At 41.2% G+C, this 17641-nt stretch overlaps 7 protein-coding genes across 7 annotated transcripts; 3 read left to right on the top strand and 4 right to left on the bottom strand.

The window, feature by feature from the left end:
* Positions 1-89: 89 nt before the first annotated feature.
* LOC131676030 (uncharacterized) lies at positions 90-5147 on the top strand. The gene is made up of 3 exons (XM_058955156.1): positions 90-421; positions 2610-3008; positions 4770-5147. Exons 1-3 carry the CDS (start codon positions 113-115, stop codon positions 5091-5093), a joined length of 1032 nt encoding a protein of 343 aa, XP_058811139.1. The 5' UTR covers positions 90-112; the 3' UTR covers positions 5094-5147.
* Positions 1870-2394, bottom strand: LOC131678569 (histone H2B-like). Its single transcript, XM_058958784.1, has one exon. The coding sequence runs from the start codon at positions 2374-2376 to the stop codon at positions 2002-2004; it is 375 nt and encodes a 124-aa protein (XP_058814767.1). The 5' UTR covers positions 2377-2394; the 3' UTR covers positions 1870-2001.
* Positions 2598-3059, top strand: LOC131678518 (histone H2A). Its single transcript, XM_058958729.1, has one exon. The coding sequence runs from the start codon at positions 2640-2642 to the stop codon at positions 3012-3014; it is 375 nt and encodes a 124-aa protein (XP_058814712.1). The 5' UTR covers positions 2598-2639; the 3' UTR covers positions 3015-3059.
* On the bottom strand, positions 4094-4580 carry LOC131678489 (histone H3). The gene has a single exon (XM_058958672.1). The coding sequence runs from the start codon at positions 4540-4542 to the stop codon at positions 4132-4134; it is 411 nt and encodes a 136-aa protein (XP_058814655.1). The 5' UTR covers positions 4543-4580; the 3' UTR covers positions 4094-4131.
* A 1132-nt stretch (positions 5148-6279) lies between the features above and the next one.
* On the bottom strand, positions 6280-7045 carry LOC131678462 (histone H1B-like). The gene has a single exon (XM_058958640.1). It carries the CDS (start codon positions 6997-6999, stop codon positions 6331-6333), a length of 669 nt encoding a protein of 222 aa, XP_058814623.1. The 5' UTR covers positions 7000-7045; the 3' UTR covers positions 6280-6330.
* Positions 7046-11059: 4014 nt separating this feature from the next.
* Positions 11060-11504, bottom strand: LOC131678528 (histone H2A). Its single transcript, XM_058958740.1, has one exon. It carries the CDS (start codon positions 11462-11464, stop codon positions 11090-11092), a length of 375 nt encoding a protein of 124 aa, XP_058814723.1. The 5' UTR covers positions 11465-11504; the 3' UTR covers positions 11060-11089.
* Positions 11505-11702: 198 nt separating this feature from the next.
* Positions 11703-12140, top strand: LOC131676387 (histone H2B). Its single transcript, XM_058955455.1, has one exon. It carries the CDS (start codon positions 11727-11729, stop codon positions 12099-12101), a length of 375 nt encoding a protein of 124 aa, XP_058811438.1. The 5' UTR covers positions 11703-11726; the 3' UTR covers positions 12102-12140.
* Positions 12141-17641: the final 5501 nt, after the last annotated feature.

The raw sequence follows: 17641 nt of genomic DNA, 5'->3' as shown, positions 1-17641 counted from the left end.
AATAGTAAGAACATACCCTCTCGTCGACTATATAAAGGACACGTGTAACGGGAAAAGGCATAAGTTTCACTTCAACTATTCGGTCTGAAAGTAGCATCAATAAGCAGAGAAAATGACTGGTCGCGGTAAAGGAGGAAAGGGACTCGGAAAAGGAGGCGCTAAGCGTCATCGCAAGGTTCTTCGTGATAACATCCAGGGAATCACCAAGCCCGCCATTCGTCGTCTGGCTCGTCGTGGTGGTGTAAAACGTATCTCCGGTCTGATCTACGAGGAGACACGAGGAGTGCTGAAGGTGTTCCTAGAAAATGTCATCCGAGATGCAGTCACCTACACTGAACACGCCAAGCGGAAGACTGTCACCGCCATGGATGTCGTCTATGCACTGAAGCGACAGGGACGCACTTTGTACGGATTTGGAGGTTAAATAGCTAGAACTCAATTGGAATTATATAAAAAGGCCCTTTTCAGGGCCAACAATCGTTTCAAAGAATTAGTTCGCATTTTCTATTTCATAAGCTCTTTTTCCCTAGCTAACAAATTGGGTTAAACCCAAATCTGTGCATTTAACTAGTTTTGATGAAGTTTGATTTTTGTGTTTCGAATCCTATATTTGATACATCGGATTCAGTAGAATTTTCTTGGGGTAAGTCGAAAACTAAATTTGGAGAATCACCAGTAAAAGTAGTATGTTTTAGCAAGGATTTTTTGACGTTATGCAGAAAATTTGTACACAAAATAATTGTCCTACCTTGAACAGAATATTTTCGTTACAGTTGAAAATCCAACGAGCGACATAATACGCCCTACTTCTGACGTAATCCCACTGTTTAGACTAGGAGAAAATACGATTGTCGCTAGTTGGATTTTCCACTTCAACCAGAATATATCTGAATGCACAAAGGGATTTCAAAATGACAGACATAGACGTCTAGTTTGGGATTTCCTAGTGTGACGGCATTACTATTTAAACGACCATTCGTTTAAAGGTTTATTTTCACAAGTATAGAATATTTATTTATTCGAACATGGAGATTGGGGGTTGTGTGTCATTCAAAAATTTGGAACGATTACATACAACACTCATTTCAATTGAACTGATCGTTTGTTTCATTTTTAATACGAGAAACGCTCAACGAATTGTATTTTTGCCATGAAGCTCCGCTTTCTTGGACAGTAGCTCGAACAATATATCCCATAGGAAAAAAATCAATTTTTCATATCATCTCTGAAATTGACGTCTATATACATTACGCAGGGCATCAGGCACTGTGTGGAAATCCATTTGAACAAGCTTAGCCTGAACCGGAAACCTCCTGACGCAAGTCCTTCTGAAGCTGCATCGATGTCTTTTTTGTGGTTATAGCCGGAATTCCCTGACGGTTGTAGTCCACTATTAGGCTGAACTGGACCATAATTGTCGCAATGATGGTCCTTTCGCTGAAAGATCGTAGAAGCAGCTGTGCTTTGATTGACTTTGCATACAGAAAGTGGTGGGATGTGACTTCGTCAAGCGAAACCATCTGGAAGATTTCGGCGTTAGCGAGGAATATGTCCAACATCGACGGAATTCATGCTTGCGTTTCATACATTGCATCGTCCGGGAACTGTACAGCGCAGTGTACTAGCTGAGTATGTCCAAAGAGAAGGCGACCGGTTTGATTGCGTTGGTAGTTGCCCCATAGTGCGTACCTGGTATTGTGAACCCCTCCCCCATTGATGAATTTTGCGTTGCTTGCAGCAATGATGGTTGCGCCGTACCTAAATTGAGCCGCCTTCCCGTTACTAAAGTGGCGTTGTTGAGGACAGTAGGCTGTCCCTTCCCGAAATAGTCAATACATTAGCTATCGAGGAAAATATTTTACATTTTTTGATTACTCATCGCAAGTTTATTCATTCTATTATTTTTGAGGCGAAAGCAGTGGAAAATCTAGTTTGATTCTTTAGCAAAGAGTTGGTGGCCCTGAAAAGGGCCGATTGTTGCGATGCAGCGATTAGATGAATTTACTTGGAGCTAGTATACTTAGTGACAGCTTTGGTGCCCTCCGAGACAGCGTGTTTGGCCAACTCTCCCGGCAACAGAAGACGAACGGCAGTCTGTATCTCGCGGGAAGTGATCGTAGAGCGCTTGTTGTAGTGAGCCAGACGAGAAGCTTCGGATGCAATGCGTTCGAAGATGTCGTTAACAAAGCTATTCATGATGCTCATGGCCTTCGAGGAAACTCCGGTGTCTGGGTGAACTTGCTTCAGCACCTTGTAGATGTAGATAGCATAGCTCTCCTTACGCCGTTGCTTACGTTTTTTCTTGTCTCCCTTCACAATGGCCTTCGTTGCCTTGCCAGCTTTTTTGACTGCTTTTCCACTTGCTTTCGGTGCCATTTCGACAATGGTGTTATGCTATCCGGTGCTTGAAAGAAACTAATGTTGAAACCATGTAGGCTAGTTCTTTTATACTCGCATCGGAAGCGTCAGATGCTCGTCCCCTTTTTTATACTTGTCGAATATTATTTCGTCAGCCGCGCCCTTTTGAAAAAGAATGCACATTGAAACGGGTATATAAAGAGGGTCCATGCAGGTACCTGGCATCAGTATACCTCTACTTCAGTTAAAAGTTGCTACTCTATTTGAAAACTCAATACATCATGTCTGGACGCGGTAAAGGAGGCAAAGTTAAGGGAAAGGCAAAGTCCCGCTCGAATCGTGCCGGTCTTCAGTTCCCTGTTGGCCGAATTCACCGTCTGCTGAGGAAAGGAAACTATGCCGAACGTGTTGGAGCCGGAGCACCCGTCTATCTGGCGGCTGTGATGGAATACCTCGCTGCCGAAGTTTTGGAATTGGCAGGAAACGCTGCCCGTGACAACAAGAAGACCAGGATCATCCCGCGTCATCTGCAACTGGCCATTCGTAACGATGAGGAGTTGAACAAACTGCTCTCTGGAGTGACCATTGCTCAGGGCGGTGTTCTGCCAAACATCCAAGCCGTGCTTCTGCCCAAGAAGACCGAAAAGAAGGCTTAAATCAAACGCTGAAACAACTCTTGTACAAAACCGTCCTTTTCAGGACGACCACATATTTGCGATAAAGAAAAAATTGAAAATGTTTCCAATGGGATATGTTGCTAAAATTTGCTAAATCAATTCATAATTATACAACTATGCGATATGACTGACATGATGCGCAGCAGCACGATGTTAAAAAATCGATTTTTTCATGTGCTGTTCAATTCATCATATTGTTGCAAAGCGTAACTATTAAACGACTACAAAAATTTGATGATAATTTTAAGACAGAATTTCGTGTATCAGAGTAGGAGGTCTGCATAATAAAAATTCATATGCAACCAGAAATCTTACATGTAAACGGTTGAAATTATGCCAAACTCACTGACTGGTTTCGAAATTTTAGATTGACTCTCAACCCTGTTCGAATGAGTAAGTATTCTATTCTTGTGTAAAAAAATTGTCAACGGATGGGTGTTTAAACTATAACGCCATCGCACCAGCAAATCCCAAGCTAGATGTATACTTTTGTCATCCATTTTGAAACCTCTTTGTGCACTATACTATATTTCTGTCTAAGAAGAAAGATTTGGGTAAAACCAATTATTCTCCACTACAGAGTTAATTGATTAAAACCATTTTTGCGCGTGAACAGTACAAAATCTAAAACTAAATTAGTTGTGGAATTTGCATTTCGACTGCGTATTACAAGAATGCTACACTAACTTAGAACGGGACTAAATCAGCGGCTTTGTTCAGAAACAATGTGCCTTCGTTTTTTATGCTAGCATCAATCCGATACTAGCTTAGTTTGGCTTCAAGTTCGTGTAGAAATCTGATGAAACGAAATCGAAATGCAAATTCCATATCTAATCATTTTGTGATCAACTCTCAATCCATTCAAACTCAATAACGTAGCTACCGATATTAAATCTACCTTTAGATGATTTGATAATTTCCACATCACCCAAACGTTCGAGACATCTGTTTCCAAATAGTATTAAGCAGAATTTCCCAAGCCAAATCAAACTAAATCATAGAAAGTTCAAATTCTAACTCTTAATCAATCAATTGGGTGGCCCTGAAAAGGGCCTTTGGTATTATTGATAATGAGATTCAATGAAAGCCGATAGCCTTAAGCACGTTCGCCACGGATACGACGAGCCAGTTGAATGTCTTTTGGCATGATGGTTACTCGCTTGGCGTGGATAGCGCATAGATTAGTGTCTTCGAACAGGCCAACCAGATAAGCTTCACTAGCTTCCTGCAAGGCCATAACAGCTGAACTCTGGAAACGCAAGTCGGTCTTGAAATCTTGAGCGATTTCACGAACCAGGCGTTGGAAAGGGAGCTTTCGGATCAAAAGCTCAGTCGACTTCTGGTAACGACGGATCTCACGAAGAGCGACTGTTCCTGGTCGATAACGATGAGGCTTCTTCACTCCACCAGTAGCCGGAGCACTTTTACGAGCAGCCTTCGTCGCTAGCTGCTTACGAGGAGCCTTACCTCCAGTTGATTTACGGGCAGTCTGCTTGGTACGAGCCATTACTTTTTGTTGGTTGAGTTATCTAGAACTGAACGCGATGGAAGTAAAACACAGAATGAATCACTCAGGCAGCCACTACCACTGTTTATACTGGTTTGGTCCGCACAGAACAGCCAATCAGGAAAGAGGAACGGAAAAACGTACCCTCTCGTCGACTATATAAAGCACACACGTAACGGCAAAAGGCATTAGTTTCACTTGAACTGCCTTAACTGAAAGTAGCATAAAAAGCAGAGAAAATGACTGGTCGCGGCAAAGGAGGAAAGGGACTCGGAAAAGGAGGCGCTAAGCGTCATCGCAAGGTTCTTCGTGATAACATCCAGGGAATCACCAAGCCCGCCATTCGTCGTCTGGCTCGTCGTGGTGGTGTAAAACGTATCTCCGGTCTGATCTACGAGGAAACACGAGGAGTGCTGAAGGTGTTTCTGGAAAATGTCATCCGAGATGCCGTGACCTACACTGAACACGCCAAGCGCAAGACCGTCACTGCCATGGATGTCGTCTATGCACTGAAGCGACAGGGACGCACTTTGTACGGTTTTGGAGGTTAAATCATTAAAACACGCTTTGATCAATATAAAAGGACCTTTTTAGGGCCACCAGAATTATTTCGAAGAATTACTTTGAATTTCTATTTCATAAGCTGTTTCTCTCTAAGAAGCAAGCAAATTGGGTTAAGCCCAAGATTGTGCATTTACCAAGTTTGGCTAAAATTGGATTTTTATGTCTCGAATTCTCTTCATTAGTTCATTAGCCAAACAGATCGACTTACCCATTAGTTAGAACGTACGGAGTGGCTTTTTAAAACGACAAATAATTAACAGAAGGAAAAGTAAACAATGAGAGTCTCTTATTATTGGATGCCTTTCTGAGAAAAGTCTCGAGAATCATTCTGATCTGACAAATCTGTTCTTTTTTGCCTGTCGAAGGCGATGAAAACAACTTCCTATAATGTGGAAACTGTGCCTGTTGCTAACACCTATTGGGTTACGAGTATTGCAATTGAAATTAAGACGCGATTTAGCAACGAATATGGGGGTCGCTTATGTCACACACTACTTCTGTTGAATTGTAAGTGAGCTACTCCCAACCGTTGGTTCTGTTTTGGGAATGCAAACAATTATCTGACTAATGAACATATTATACGCAAACTGGGGTGCTTGTCCCGCTGACGGAAGACTTTCGATTAAAAGTTTGGATTTTTAGTGTTTTGGATTCACCTCATCAGTAACTAACACCAACTTAATGCTAGTTAAAACCAAACCAGCTCCTAATTGGCACCAAAAAGTTACACTCCTGGCGTGAACTCTTAAGCAACTGCCTGGTGCCGAGTGAAGTCTATTTAGATTTTGAGTATCGTTGGAAATTATGTATTTGCATATTAACTAGAATGTAACGATGAAAATGTAAGTGAAACTTTTTTTCCATCTTGTAAAGCAACAAATTTACATAAATAATGTAGAGTATGAAGTGTTAAACATTAAGATATTGTCATTTTCGCTAAATTGGTGGAACGAAACATTTTACCCAATACATTTAACGGACAAAGCACGGAAAAGAAAATCTTCGCCTTATAGCTATAAAGCGTAATATTAATTTGCATTATCCGTTTTGCAAAGAAATATTTAAAGTGAGGTGTATTGATTGGGAAGGAGTATATTGGTTCAAGCATTCGTTATTCGATGGAAAAATATCAAATTCTTTTGAGAAGTACTTGGTAGTCCTGAAAAGGACTGTTTTGTATTATTATGCTGAGCCAGCAAATGCAATAGTTTGTATCTATTGAATTTACTTCTTGGCGGCGGCTTTCTTTGGTGCAGCTTTCTTGGCTGGTGCGGCCTTCTTTGGCTTCGGGGTCTTCGGCTTGTTGGCTGCGGCCTTCGATGGCTTGGTGGCTTTCTGTTTGGGAGCAGCTGCCTTCTTAGCGGCCTTTACAGGGGCTGCCTTGGCTTTCTTCGCAACAGATTTCTTAGCGGCAGCAGCTTTCGGTTTCTTAGCCTTCTTCTCGCCAGCTGGTTTCTTCGCAGCCGCCTTTTTCTCTCCAGCAGCCTTCTTTGGCTTCTTTGCGGCAGCAGCCTTCTTTGGCTTTTTCTCACCAGCTGGTTTCTTAGCGTCGGCCTTAACCTTGAACGATCCGGAAGCACCAGTACCCTTAGTCTGGGAAAGCTTTCCCTTCTCGACACCCGATTTTAGGGCCTTCTTGATGAACGGAGCCAACTTGGCGACGTCACACTTGTAGTTTGCGGCGATGTATTTCTTGATGGCCTGCAGCGATGAACCGTTGCGTTCCTTCAGGGTCTTGATGGCAGCTAGAACCATATCATTCACTGGTGGATGGGTCGATGGCTTTTTCGGTTTAGCAGGGCCACTTTTGGCAGCCTTCGCCTTCTTCGGAGCCTTGGCCGGAGAGGCAGCAGCAGGAGCCGCAGCAGCAACTTCGGTAGCGGTTTCAGCCATTTTAAATCACTTTATTTCTCTTGGAAACTATACAAACTGTGGGGAATATACGAATACGAATATACGAATGAAGTGGAAACTTTTGGCTTGTTAGCGCTTGATTTCGTCGACCGTGTTAGGGAATGCTGATGCATGGCGGTTGAGAATTCCTGTTCGGCTGGTGATGATAATTTTTCTGGACTATTCTTTTAAATTAATATTATTCGAATCATTGATAGTTCACATTCTTCAAGAATTTAATTTACATTTGATGTAATATTTGGGCTTTCTAAATAATTACACAAATGTATTCATATCGAAATGTATGTGAGGGAGATTACAATTTATTATGCACTATTCACAACATTATGAAATTTATTTGCGAAAAACAGTCAAATAGTGCTATTTAAACAATTAATATTCATTTGAAATTCTGTTTATCAGTAAGAGAAATGTTTCTTCTTTCAAATAACATCGTGTATGTGCATAAACTTTGATCTATTAAACGTAATTATTCATTTCAAAAACGTACCGTTTATGTGGCAAAATATCTGCTTTGGCGTCCAGGTTTCGTATGAGTCCCTGCATGATTAGTTGTTAGATATTATTTAAAACTATTTCATGTCAAATTATTTAGTTTGTTAAATGCACAGAGGAAATAATAAATAAAACTGAAGTATCAATGGGGAGTCTTTGTAATGCAATAACTTTGTGTGCAAAGTTCGAAATATTTAGTAGACGCGTCTTGGCCAACTTTAAACGGAGGATCAATAAATCTGAAATCAAGAGGTTGCAGAAGCACTACTTACACCTTTAAAATATATCAAAAAGGAACCAATACATTTCATTCTAATAAGTTTTAATTATCCAGACCCAAGGAAATTGATGTAAAACCCAACAGCCCGGAAATCGCCCTCAAAAATTGGAGTCTCCGGGTCAAACGTGTAGTGGTAGCAACTCTAGGTGATACTAAAACATATTTTGTGCTATTTTAATTCCGATTTTTAGTGATATTTGAGTTTTTCCACCGCACAGTGGCACCTGTTCATACAAAGTTGTGACAAAATTATAAAAATTGGTCTATGTGGCTAAAACTTGGGGTTTTAACTAATTTTGGGTTTTTTATATATAAACCCATTTGAATGCGTTGGTCGTTAAAGGGTTAATATAATCATTCATCATTGTAGCCAATCTCATCGGATAGCAGAAATGGTTGACAAAACTAGTAAAAATCACTAATTTTTCAGTAATATGATGTTTAGGCAATTAATTTGTAAGGAGATTTATGAGCTACAGGGCGTCTCCATATGGGTATTTTCAAAAACATAGGCGCAAAAATGCGCAAGATGAGCCCTATATATCTTGAAACTACACTAAATTTTGAGTCAGTTTCATGATAAGTGACCCATGGGAGACCATCTCAATATGAAACTTAATTGGATTTTTTGATGCAGAACAAACGTAAATCAGTTTTGCACAAAAATCACATATTCATTCTCCATATTCTGCTAAACAAAAGTTTAGCATATTCATTCTTCTTTTCAATTAACTTAACATTGCTCCAATCGGCTGTGATATATCGCCATTGAAACTGTAAGGTACTAAAAATTATAATGAATTGAATTGAACAGAAATCCTCGACATCACTTGCTTCAACGACATGTTTAAAATTCATTTTTCACCCGATTGCAGTAAAATTTTGGGATGCCTTTATTCAAACTTAGAGAAAAATAAAATAAATACTTTCAAAAGAGTTACAAGACATTGATTTTTGGGGTTTTGTCACTCGTCGTGCCACTGTGCACCGTATCAAATTTGCAGTGGAAGTCAGACAGTCTTGTATTTTTTGTTGAATTTGCCATCAACCGGTTAACACCTCTTATTAAAATTTTAGGGTTTGAAGACATTCCAGCGTTAGGGAACGCTGTTTGCACGCATTATGCAACTATTAACAGCTTGTGGTTTAAAAATTCCATCAAAAAATCAAAAAACTTAATTGAATAGTTCAAAAGTTCTTACACAACGTTAATGTTATGTGTTCGTTTTAATCAGGTTGTCTATTCACTTTGAGGGGTAAAAGTTGGGAGACAATAGAACAATAAACTCGAGTTTTTTCGCGGGGGATGCAGGCCGCGTAAATGAAAGCCGCGTAAATTTCAAAAACCGCGTAAAAAATACAGTGCAAAAAAACCGCGTAAAAAACCTAAGTGTATATTGATTTTCCTGCCTACTCTTGCATTTATCAAAAACCTCGCTCTATCTCAGTCGAAGTTCAAACAAAGCGATAAATATTACTTCTAAACCAATAAATAACTCAAAACCCGTTAAATGTATGTTGTCGTGTGTTTAATATACTTTCATGTTTTTTTCGGTTTTAATGTTGCAAGATGTACTTTTAGTATTAGGATTAGTTGATAAGCCAGTCTGTGCGATTAATAGTCGAAGATTTTATAAATAAATAAATAAAATAGATCTTTCAAATGCCATCCCAAATAGAAATGTACAAAATCATAATTTTTAGTATGACAGTACAGTAATTTTCCAACAATTTACAGTATAGTCTTATGTTATGCTACAATACAGAAACAATAAACTTTAACGTTTCTACAGTAAATTTCAATCTAAAATCGACTTTTTCAGTAAAAAAGGGGATGGTTATGTAGCTTAACACTAAAAAATCGATCTTTTTCCATACATTTTTTTCTCAGAAACAATGAAATTTAATGGGAATTAACTGTATCTTTTATTCGATTGACTGTAAAATATATTGTTATCTAAGGTTTGAGGTTGTAAATCTACTGTGATAACTAACCATAATATCTGTTGTTTGATGATTGTTTGCAGGGTAAATGCTATTGTAAATTTCTATCCTGGCAAACCAAACATATTTCTAGTTTCACCATCATGTGTATTTGACATATGATATTTTCAAATCAACTTTTAATATGAATTGGGAAAGGGACACAATACATACCACAGTGGGTTCGGCATATAAAGAATTGTTGATTAGGGCGGTTCAACAATATTTTTTGAGTCTAATGTTTAAGCATTGAATCGTGATAGTTTGAAATATAAAACTCTATTTCTTACTTTCATTCATTTAGCTGAAGATTACTAAGTAGGAAAAGTTATGAAATTTTAGAGCCATAATACTCTAGTGTGCGCTAGAATGTGAAATATGCTCATCGGAAAATTAGAAGTGGCAGTGTCATTAGAAACAGGCTTAAAATCTTACGGACTAATCTTTTGTCTTCTGCGGTCAGGAGTCGAGCTTAGGCAGTGTTACTACGAATCGTTCAAGTCTATCGACATGTCTCACGCCAAAAACACTTCTATACCGTTTATTCAAAACGTAATATCTAACAAATGTAAACAAGCCGAGTTTATTCTGCCAAATAAAAGCTAAGCATTGACTCCTTATCGTCCACAAATAATAGAGAAAAATGCTAACTCTTTTTATGTTAATTTAATCTTAAGCCAAAATGTCACATATAGTATACCAAAGCTTTGCTAATATTTTGTAGATGTGATGTTTTGCGTTGTGATGTTTCTCCAAGTCGACTGTAGTTAGCATGTTTTTCCAATGCCAAACTTCATATCTACACTCTCGGTTGCAATACAGCACATGAAATATATCACAACTACAAACCCGTCTCTCTAAACGTCACAGTAAAATGTGGCATCTACAAACGGTGTTGCCAAGACCACATATGTAAAAGGGCATAATAGCAAAAGTGATCGACAAAATGTAATAAAAAAATTGTTATCAATTATCTCCCTATTATCTTCGCGAAAAACATGTAATATGCTTATACGATCCTGCAATGTCTAAATGCAGAGGTGATAGTAGAATTAATAGCCTTCTGTGTGCTTTAATTGTTAAATAAATTTAAAAGTTGCAAGGAAATTTTTGCACGCGATTTTCTCCGTTTGACGTTTCTGTTGAAAAAACGCTCTAGACTTGTTCCTCTTGACCATGGGTACCTTCTTGGGCAGTTGCGTTATTACTAGAACAATATAGGAAACGATTTCTATTGTTTTTTTCTTTATCACAAATATGTGGTCGTCCTGAAAAGGACGGTTTTGTACAAGGGTTGGTCCAGCGTTCGATTTAGGCCTTCTTTTCGGTCTTCTTGGGCAGTAGTACGGCTTGGATGTTTGGCAGAACACCACCCTGAGCAATGGTCACTCCGGAGAGCAGTTTGTTCAACTCCTCATCGTTGCGAATGGCCAGCTGCAGATGACGCGGGATGATTCTGGTCTTCTTGTTGTCACGGGCAGCGTTTCCCGCCAATTCCAATACTTCAGCAGCGAGGTATTCCATCACGGCCGCTAGATAGACGGGTGCTCCGGCTCCAACGCGTTCAGCATAGTTTCCTTTTCTCAGCAGACGATGAATACGACCCACGGGGAACTGAAGACCAGCACGATTCGAGCGAGACTTTGCCTTTCCCTTAACTTTGCCTCCTTTACCGCGTCCAGACATTTTCTTTGTTAGATTTTCGCGTAGCAACTGCGTACTGCAATAGAGCGATACTGATGCCACTTGCCCGGAAAGACACTCGTTATATACCCGCTGCAATGTTCATCAACTACGGAAGGGTGGAGCTACGAAGGAAATGTAACGAGAAAACATAAAAAAGAACGGATTTCCATTCCACTACGAACGAGTATAAAAGAGACACGGCACATTGTGCGTCTATCTCATTTCGTTTGTAGCATCGTAAAAGCATCTTACGTCAGTTGAAATGGCACCGAAAACCAGTGGAAAGGCCGCCAAAAAGTCCGGAAAGGCGCAGAAGAGTATCGTCAAGGGAGACAAGAAGAAGCGTAAGCAACGCCGGAAGGAAAGCTACGCCATCTACATCTATAAGGTGTTAAAACAAGTCCACCCGGACACTGGAGTCTCTTCAAAAGCCATGAGCATCATGAACAGCTTTGTTAACGACATTTTCGAACGCATTGCTAACGAGGCTTCTCGTCTGGCACACTACAACAAACGTTCGACGATCACTTCCCGCGAAGTACAAACCGCTGTTCGTTTGCTGCTGCCAGGAGAGTTGGCCAAACACGCCGTCTCGGAAGGCACCAAAGCCGTTACCAAATACACCAGCTCCAAGTAAATTCTTCTGATCATTGCATTAAAAACCCGGCCCTTTTCAGGGCCATCAGAACATTAACGAAGAGTTAAATTGAATTTTCTACGTCATCAGTCCTATACAAAAGAAGAGGTCTTTGTTTAAGATTATTAGGAATTTTTATTTATTAGATAGATTTTAAGTTTATTTTCACTATTATGGGGACGGGATAATTTCTTCATTTCTATGAATCAATATAATATGGGACGTGAAAATTGTAAAATATTGTTTGCAGTTTGCACGAAACAAAAATGGAAACCAGAAGCCAATGTTTTATCCATACCATTTGTTCTAACAATAGCTTCATATCGATGGGATACCTATTGGAATGGAAAGATAGTGAGCTCAACTACCTATCCGTTGCATTGTTGGGAGTATGTTAAAATTTTCTGTGTTCTTTTATTCTGTGTGAGCTTGTGGGTACTTTTTCTTAAGCAAAATATCATACAAATATCAATGCTTCCACGGGTAAGCTAAAGATGATAATCTACGCGTAGCCTCGCTACCTGAACATGGTGGAATATAGAATCCGTTAAGCCATCCCTTTCATTGCAAATGTTTGTATGTATATGATTCATGGACTCCCAAACGGCTTAATCGATTGCCGTAAAAATGTATACGTAGTAGACATTTGTTATGGAGCGTGTTTGTGTGCTATTGGTTGGAGATTATCCGCCCGCCAGATGGCGCTTCGGAACAAATTATGTTTTTCTCCTATTTTGTTGAAAGTCGCAGCAACGCGCGACGGGTATTAGCTAGTTTCTGATAAAACAGGCGTAGTAGAAATACATCCTTACAAATACCGCCAGTACAGTACTGCTGTTTTATAGCTAGCCAAACAAGCGTTGCGACGGACATAACGCTTTGGAGCACATACTTTTGTAATGCTGACTGGTTTCCAAATTTTAGAATGACGTCAAATCATAGAGAACAGACTTTCATTTTCGAATAAATACGTATTTTATGTCTGCAAAAATATTTGAATTAAAACCCTAACGCTGTCATTGACCCCCCCAGCACAAACTTTCATTGATAATAATTCGCAGTGTTGTGCCATAATATAATCCTCACGAACTTCATATGCCAAACACTTGAGATTCAACTTGACAGTCAGTCTCTACGCATCGCTCGATCGAGATAGAAGTGTTTTGTTTTCGGTCTGTTGGAAAAAGAACAGTGCAGTAATCCGCGTTCAAGGTTATTTTGCCATTCTCTGCCTCTTCGGTTTGGACTTGTATTTTCTTTTGTGCGTGTGTTAACTGTTAGGCCACATTCCTCAACCTTTTGTTCGTAAAGCGAGGATTGAACAATAACCAGCTATTTAAGCTGGACTGGTGCGTCGTGGGAAACGAGTATACAGATAAGTGAAATCTACCTTTTTGATACATTTACGGCTTTTTCCCGTCTGCGCGGGTGCTGACCCCGTGCGTCACGGTGTCGATGGCTTCCTCCCCGGATGGCCAAATGGAGATCGAGTCGACTCCTAAGGCTCTCCCCCGACCCAAACAATATCCAGAGCTCTCGACCGGTCCCTTTGTGGTCTTCTTTCGGCCCAAAACAAAATCGCTGAATCTATTACAGATTTCAAAAGACCTAACGGAACGGTTCTCGGCTGTGATCGAAATAAAAAAGGTCCGCTCAGACAGGCTGAGGGTCGTGCTGACTAACTCAAAGCAGGCAAACGATGTTGCTTGCTGCGAGCACTTTACGAAGGACTATCACGTGTATATTCCAGCTGTGAAAGTACAGTCTGAAGGCGTTGTCACCGATGACAGTTTGACATGCGAGGATCTGCTGCAGTACGGGGTTGGCCGTTTCAGAGACCGCTTACTTCAGCCAGTGAAAATACTCGAGTGCAAGCGTTTGCACTCAGTAGTAGTTGCGGGGGATGGTTCAAAAACGTACCCCCAATCAAACTCTTATCGGTTGACCTTCGCTGGTACCGCTTTGCCAAATTACGTCCTCTTGCACAAGGTTCGTCTGCCTGTGCGTCTGTTTGTACCGCGGGTCATGAATTGCACAAAGTGTAAACAATTGGGTCACACAGCCACCCATTGTAGCAATAAGGCCCGCTGTGGAAAATGCGGGGAGAATCATCTAGATGATTCGTGCAGTAAGAATGCTGAGAAGTGTCCTTACTGTGCAGAGAATCTGCATGATATCTCGGCATGTCCCGCGTACAAACTACGCGGGGATAAACTAAAACGTTCCCTTGCTGGACGATCCGAACGTTCTTTTGCAGAAATGCTAAAGAAAGCTACACCACCAACCTCAACAAACATCTATGCTCACTTGCCTCCTAACGAGGGCGAGGCTGATGACCCACAAGAGGGAACATCTACTAGGGCGCCTAGAAGTTATAGGAAGAGGAGGAACATTTCCTCTCCTAAAGTTCGTTGTAAAGGCCAGAAGGTATCCCTTGACGGGACTCAGAAAGTCACATCTATTGGAAGTGTTGCAACCAAACCGAAGCAATTAGCTCCTGGTCTCGGAGGATTAAACTCAGAGAAGGAGTTCCCAGCACTTCCCGGAACATCAAAAATCCCAACTGTTCCTCTGTTTCAGTTCGAGAATAATCGCGGCACTGGAATTATCAAACTCTCGGACATTGTGGACTGGATAATAAAAACTTTCAATATAACTGATCCAATTAAAAGTCTTATGTTAGCTTTTCTCCCTACAGTAAGAACATTTTTGAAGCAGTTGACTGCTAAATGGCCCCTCCTTTCAGCGATTGTATCCTTCGATGGCTAACTCATCGAACGAGGTCACGGATTTGATCACTGTTCTACAGTGGAATTGCAGAAGTATCATCCCGAAAATCGATTCCTTCAAAATTTTAATAAATAATTTGAGTTGCGATGCATTTGCATTATGTGAAACTTGGTTAACTTCCGACATAGATCTCAACTTCCACGACTTTAATATTATTCGCCTGGATCGAGACACCCCCTATGGAGGAGTGCTTTTGGGGATCAAAAAGCGCTATTCCTTCTACAGAATTAACCTTCCCTCGATAACAGGTATTGAAGTTGTCGCTTGTCAAGTAACAACCAAAGGCAAAGATCTTTGCATAGCTTCCATATATATTCCCCCCAACACCGCGATTGGGCATCGCCGGCTACATGACATCATAGAATCCCTGCCTGCACCGCGACTAGTTTTAGGCGACTTTAACTCTCACGGTGCGGAATGGGGTTGCCTTTATGATGATAACCGTTCCTCTTTAATTCACAATATTTGCGACAACTTCAACATGACAATTCTAAACACGGGTGAAATGACACGGATTCCTCCCCCACCAGCGCGCCCAAGCGCATTAGATTTATCCCTTTGCTCGACCTCGCTAAAGTTAGAATGCGCGTGGAAGGTAATCCCTGATCCCCACGGTAGCGACCATCTGCCGATCATAGTCTCAATCAATAACGGCTCAAGGCCATTGGAAACAATCAATATTTCGTATGACCTCACACGAAATATCGATTGGAAGAGCTATGCTGCCGCGATATCCGACAACATCGAATCTACTCAAGAACTTCCTCCGGAGGAAGAGTACAGCTTTTTGGCTGGCTTGATTCTCGACAGCGCGAATCAAGCTCAGACTAAGCCAGTACCCGGCGCGAACATACAAAAACGTTCTCCCAATCCCTGGTGGGATAAAGAGTGCTCAGACGTGTACGCAGAGAAGGCCGCCGCGTTTAAGACCTTCCGGAACGACGGGTTACCCGCTAGTTTTCGACAGTACGCGACGTTAGACAAGCGAATGAAGAGTTTGATGAAAGCCAAAAAACGCGGTTATTGGCGCCGGTTCGTCGACGGATTAACGAGAGAAACATCGATGAGCACTCTTTGGGGAACAGCCCGACGTATGCGAAATCGAAACAGTACTAATGAGAGCGTGGAATATTCAAACCGTTGGATATTCGATTTCGCCAAGAAAGTTTGTCCGGATTCCGCCCCGGCACAGAAGATCTACCGCGCCGCGTCCCGTCACGATAACGCGAACGAAACACCTTTTTCGATGGTGGAGTTCTCACTTGCTCTCTTGTCGTGTAACAATAAAGCTCCAGGGCCAGACAGAATCAAATTCAACTTGTTGAAGAATCTGCCAGACTCTGCCAAGAGACGCTTGTTGAACTTATTTAATAAGTTTCTTGAGGCTAACATTGTCCAACACGATTGGAGGCAAGTGAAGGTCATCGCCATCCAAAAACCAGGAAAACCAGCCTCCGACCACAATTCGTATCGACCGATCGCAATGCTATCTTGTCTCCGGAAGTTGTTCGAGAAAATGATCCTATCCCGCCTCGACAATTGGGTCGAAGCAAATGGCTTACTGTCAGATACACAATTTGGCTTTCGCAAAGGCAAAGGGACGAATGATTGTCTTGCGTTGCTCTCAACCGAAATTCAAATGGCCTATGCTAGTAAAGAGCAGATGGCATCAGTGTTCCTAGATATAAAGGGGGCTTTTGATTCAGTTTCTATCAACATTCTTTCAGAGAAGCTGCACCAGCATGGTCTTTCAGCGACTTTAAACAACTTTTTACTAAACTTGTTGTCGGAAAAGCACATGCATTTTTCGCATGGTGACTTATCGACATCACGATTTAGCTACATGGGCCTTCCCCAGGGCTCATGTCTAAGCCCCCTGTTATACAATTTCTACGTCAACGACATTGATGAATGTCTTGACAATTCCTGCACGTTAAGACAACTTGCAGACGATGGCGTGGTGTCTGTTACGGGACCCAAAGCTGTCGATCTACAAGGACCATTACAGAATACCTTGGACAATTTGTCTGCATGGGCTATTAAGCTGGGTATCGAATTCTCCACGGAGAAAACTGAGCTAGTTGTATTTTCTAGGAAGCGTGAACCAGCACAACTACAGCTTCTATTAATGGGTCAAACTATAGCTCAGGTTTTCACATTTAAATATCTCGGGGTCTGGTTCGACTCGAAAGGTACTTGGGGATGCCATATTCGGTATCTGAAACAGAAATGCCAGCAAAGGATCAACTTTCTTCGTACAATAACCGGAACGTGGTGGGGTGCCCACCCAGGAGACCTAATTAGGTTGTATCAAACAACGATACTGTCGGTACTGGAATACGGATGCTTCTGCTTTCGATCCGCCGCGAACATACATTTCATAAAACTCGAAAGAATTCAGTATCGTTGTTTGCGTATCGCCTTGGGGTGCATGCAGTCGACCCATACGATGAGTCTCGAAGTCCTGTCGGGCGTTCTCCCGCTGAAAATTCGATTTTGGGAACTCTCATATCGATTGCTCATTCGATGCGATATCTTGAACCCGTTGGTGATTGAAAATTTCGAAAGGCTTGTTGAGCTCAATTCTCAGACCCGTTTTATGTCCCTGTACTTTGACTACATGGCGCAAAATATTAATCCTTCTTCTTACAATCCCAACCGTGTGCATTTCATAAATACTTCTGAATCTACTGTTTTCTTCGACACATCCATGAAAGATGAGATTATTGGAATTCCGGACCATATACGCC

The sequence above is a fragment of the Topomyia yanbarensis genome, chromosome 1 (assembly GCF_030247195.1).
Source record: "Topomyia yanbarensis strain Yona2022 chromosome 1, ASM3024719v1, whole genome shotgun sequence".
Classification (NCBI taxonomy): Eukaryota; Metazoa; Arthropoda; class Insecta; order Diptera; family Culicidae; genus Topomyia; species Topomyia yanbarensis.
Note: the sequence above shows the minus strand (reverse complement) of the source record. Positions and strands in the feature narration are given on the sequence as shown.

Excerpts from the sequence above, each read along its gene's own strand:
- LOC131676387 (XM_058955455.1), top strand. The coding sequence starts at position 11,727 with ATGGCACCGAAAACCAGTGGAAAGGCCGCCAAAAAGTCCGGAAAGGCG.
- LOC131676030 (XM_058955156.1), top strand. The coding sequence starts at position 113 with ATGACTGGTCGCGGTAAAGGAGGAAAGGGACTCGGAAAAGGAGGCGCT. Across the intron at positions 422-2,609 it reads CTTTGTACGGATTTGGAGGT|TTGCTACTCTATTTGAAAAC; the intron begins TAAATAGCTAGA and ends TTCAGTTAAAAG. Across the intron at positions 3,009-4,769 it reads CCAAGAAGACCGAAAAGAAG|AAAGCAGAGAAAATGACTGG; the intron begins GCTTAAATCAAA and ends AAAGTAGCATAA.
- LOC131678462 (XM_058958640.1), bottom strand. The coding sequence starts at position 6,999 with ATGGCTGAAACCGCTACCGAAGTTGCTGCTGCGGCTCCTGCTGCTGCC.
- LOC131678569 (XM_058958784.1), bottom strand. The coding sequence starts at position 2,376 with ATGGCACCGAAAGCAAGTGGAAAAGCAGTCAAAAAAGCTGGCAAGGCA.
- LOC131678528 (XM_058958740.1), bottom strand. The coding sequence starts at position 11,464 with ATGTCTGGACGCGGTAAAGGAGGCAAAGTTAAGGGAAAGGCAAAGTCT.
- LOC131678518 (XM_058958729.1), top strand. The coding sequence starts at position 2,640 with ATGTCTGGACGCGGTAAAGGAGGCAAAGTTAAGGGAAAGGCAAAGTCC.
- LOC131678489 (XM_058958672.1), bottom strand. The coding sequence starts at position 4,542 with ATGGCTCGTACCAAGCAGACTGCCCGTAAATCAACTGGAGGTAAGGCT.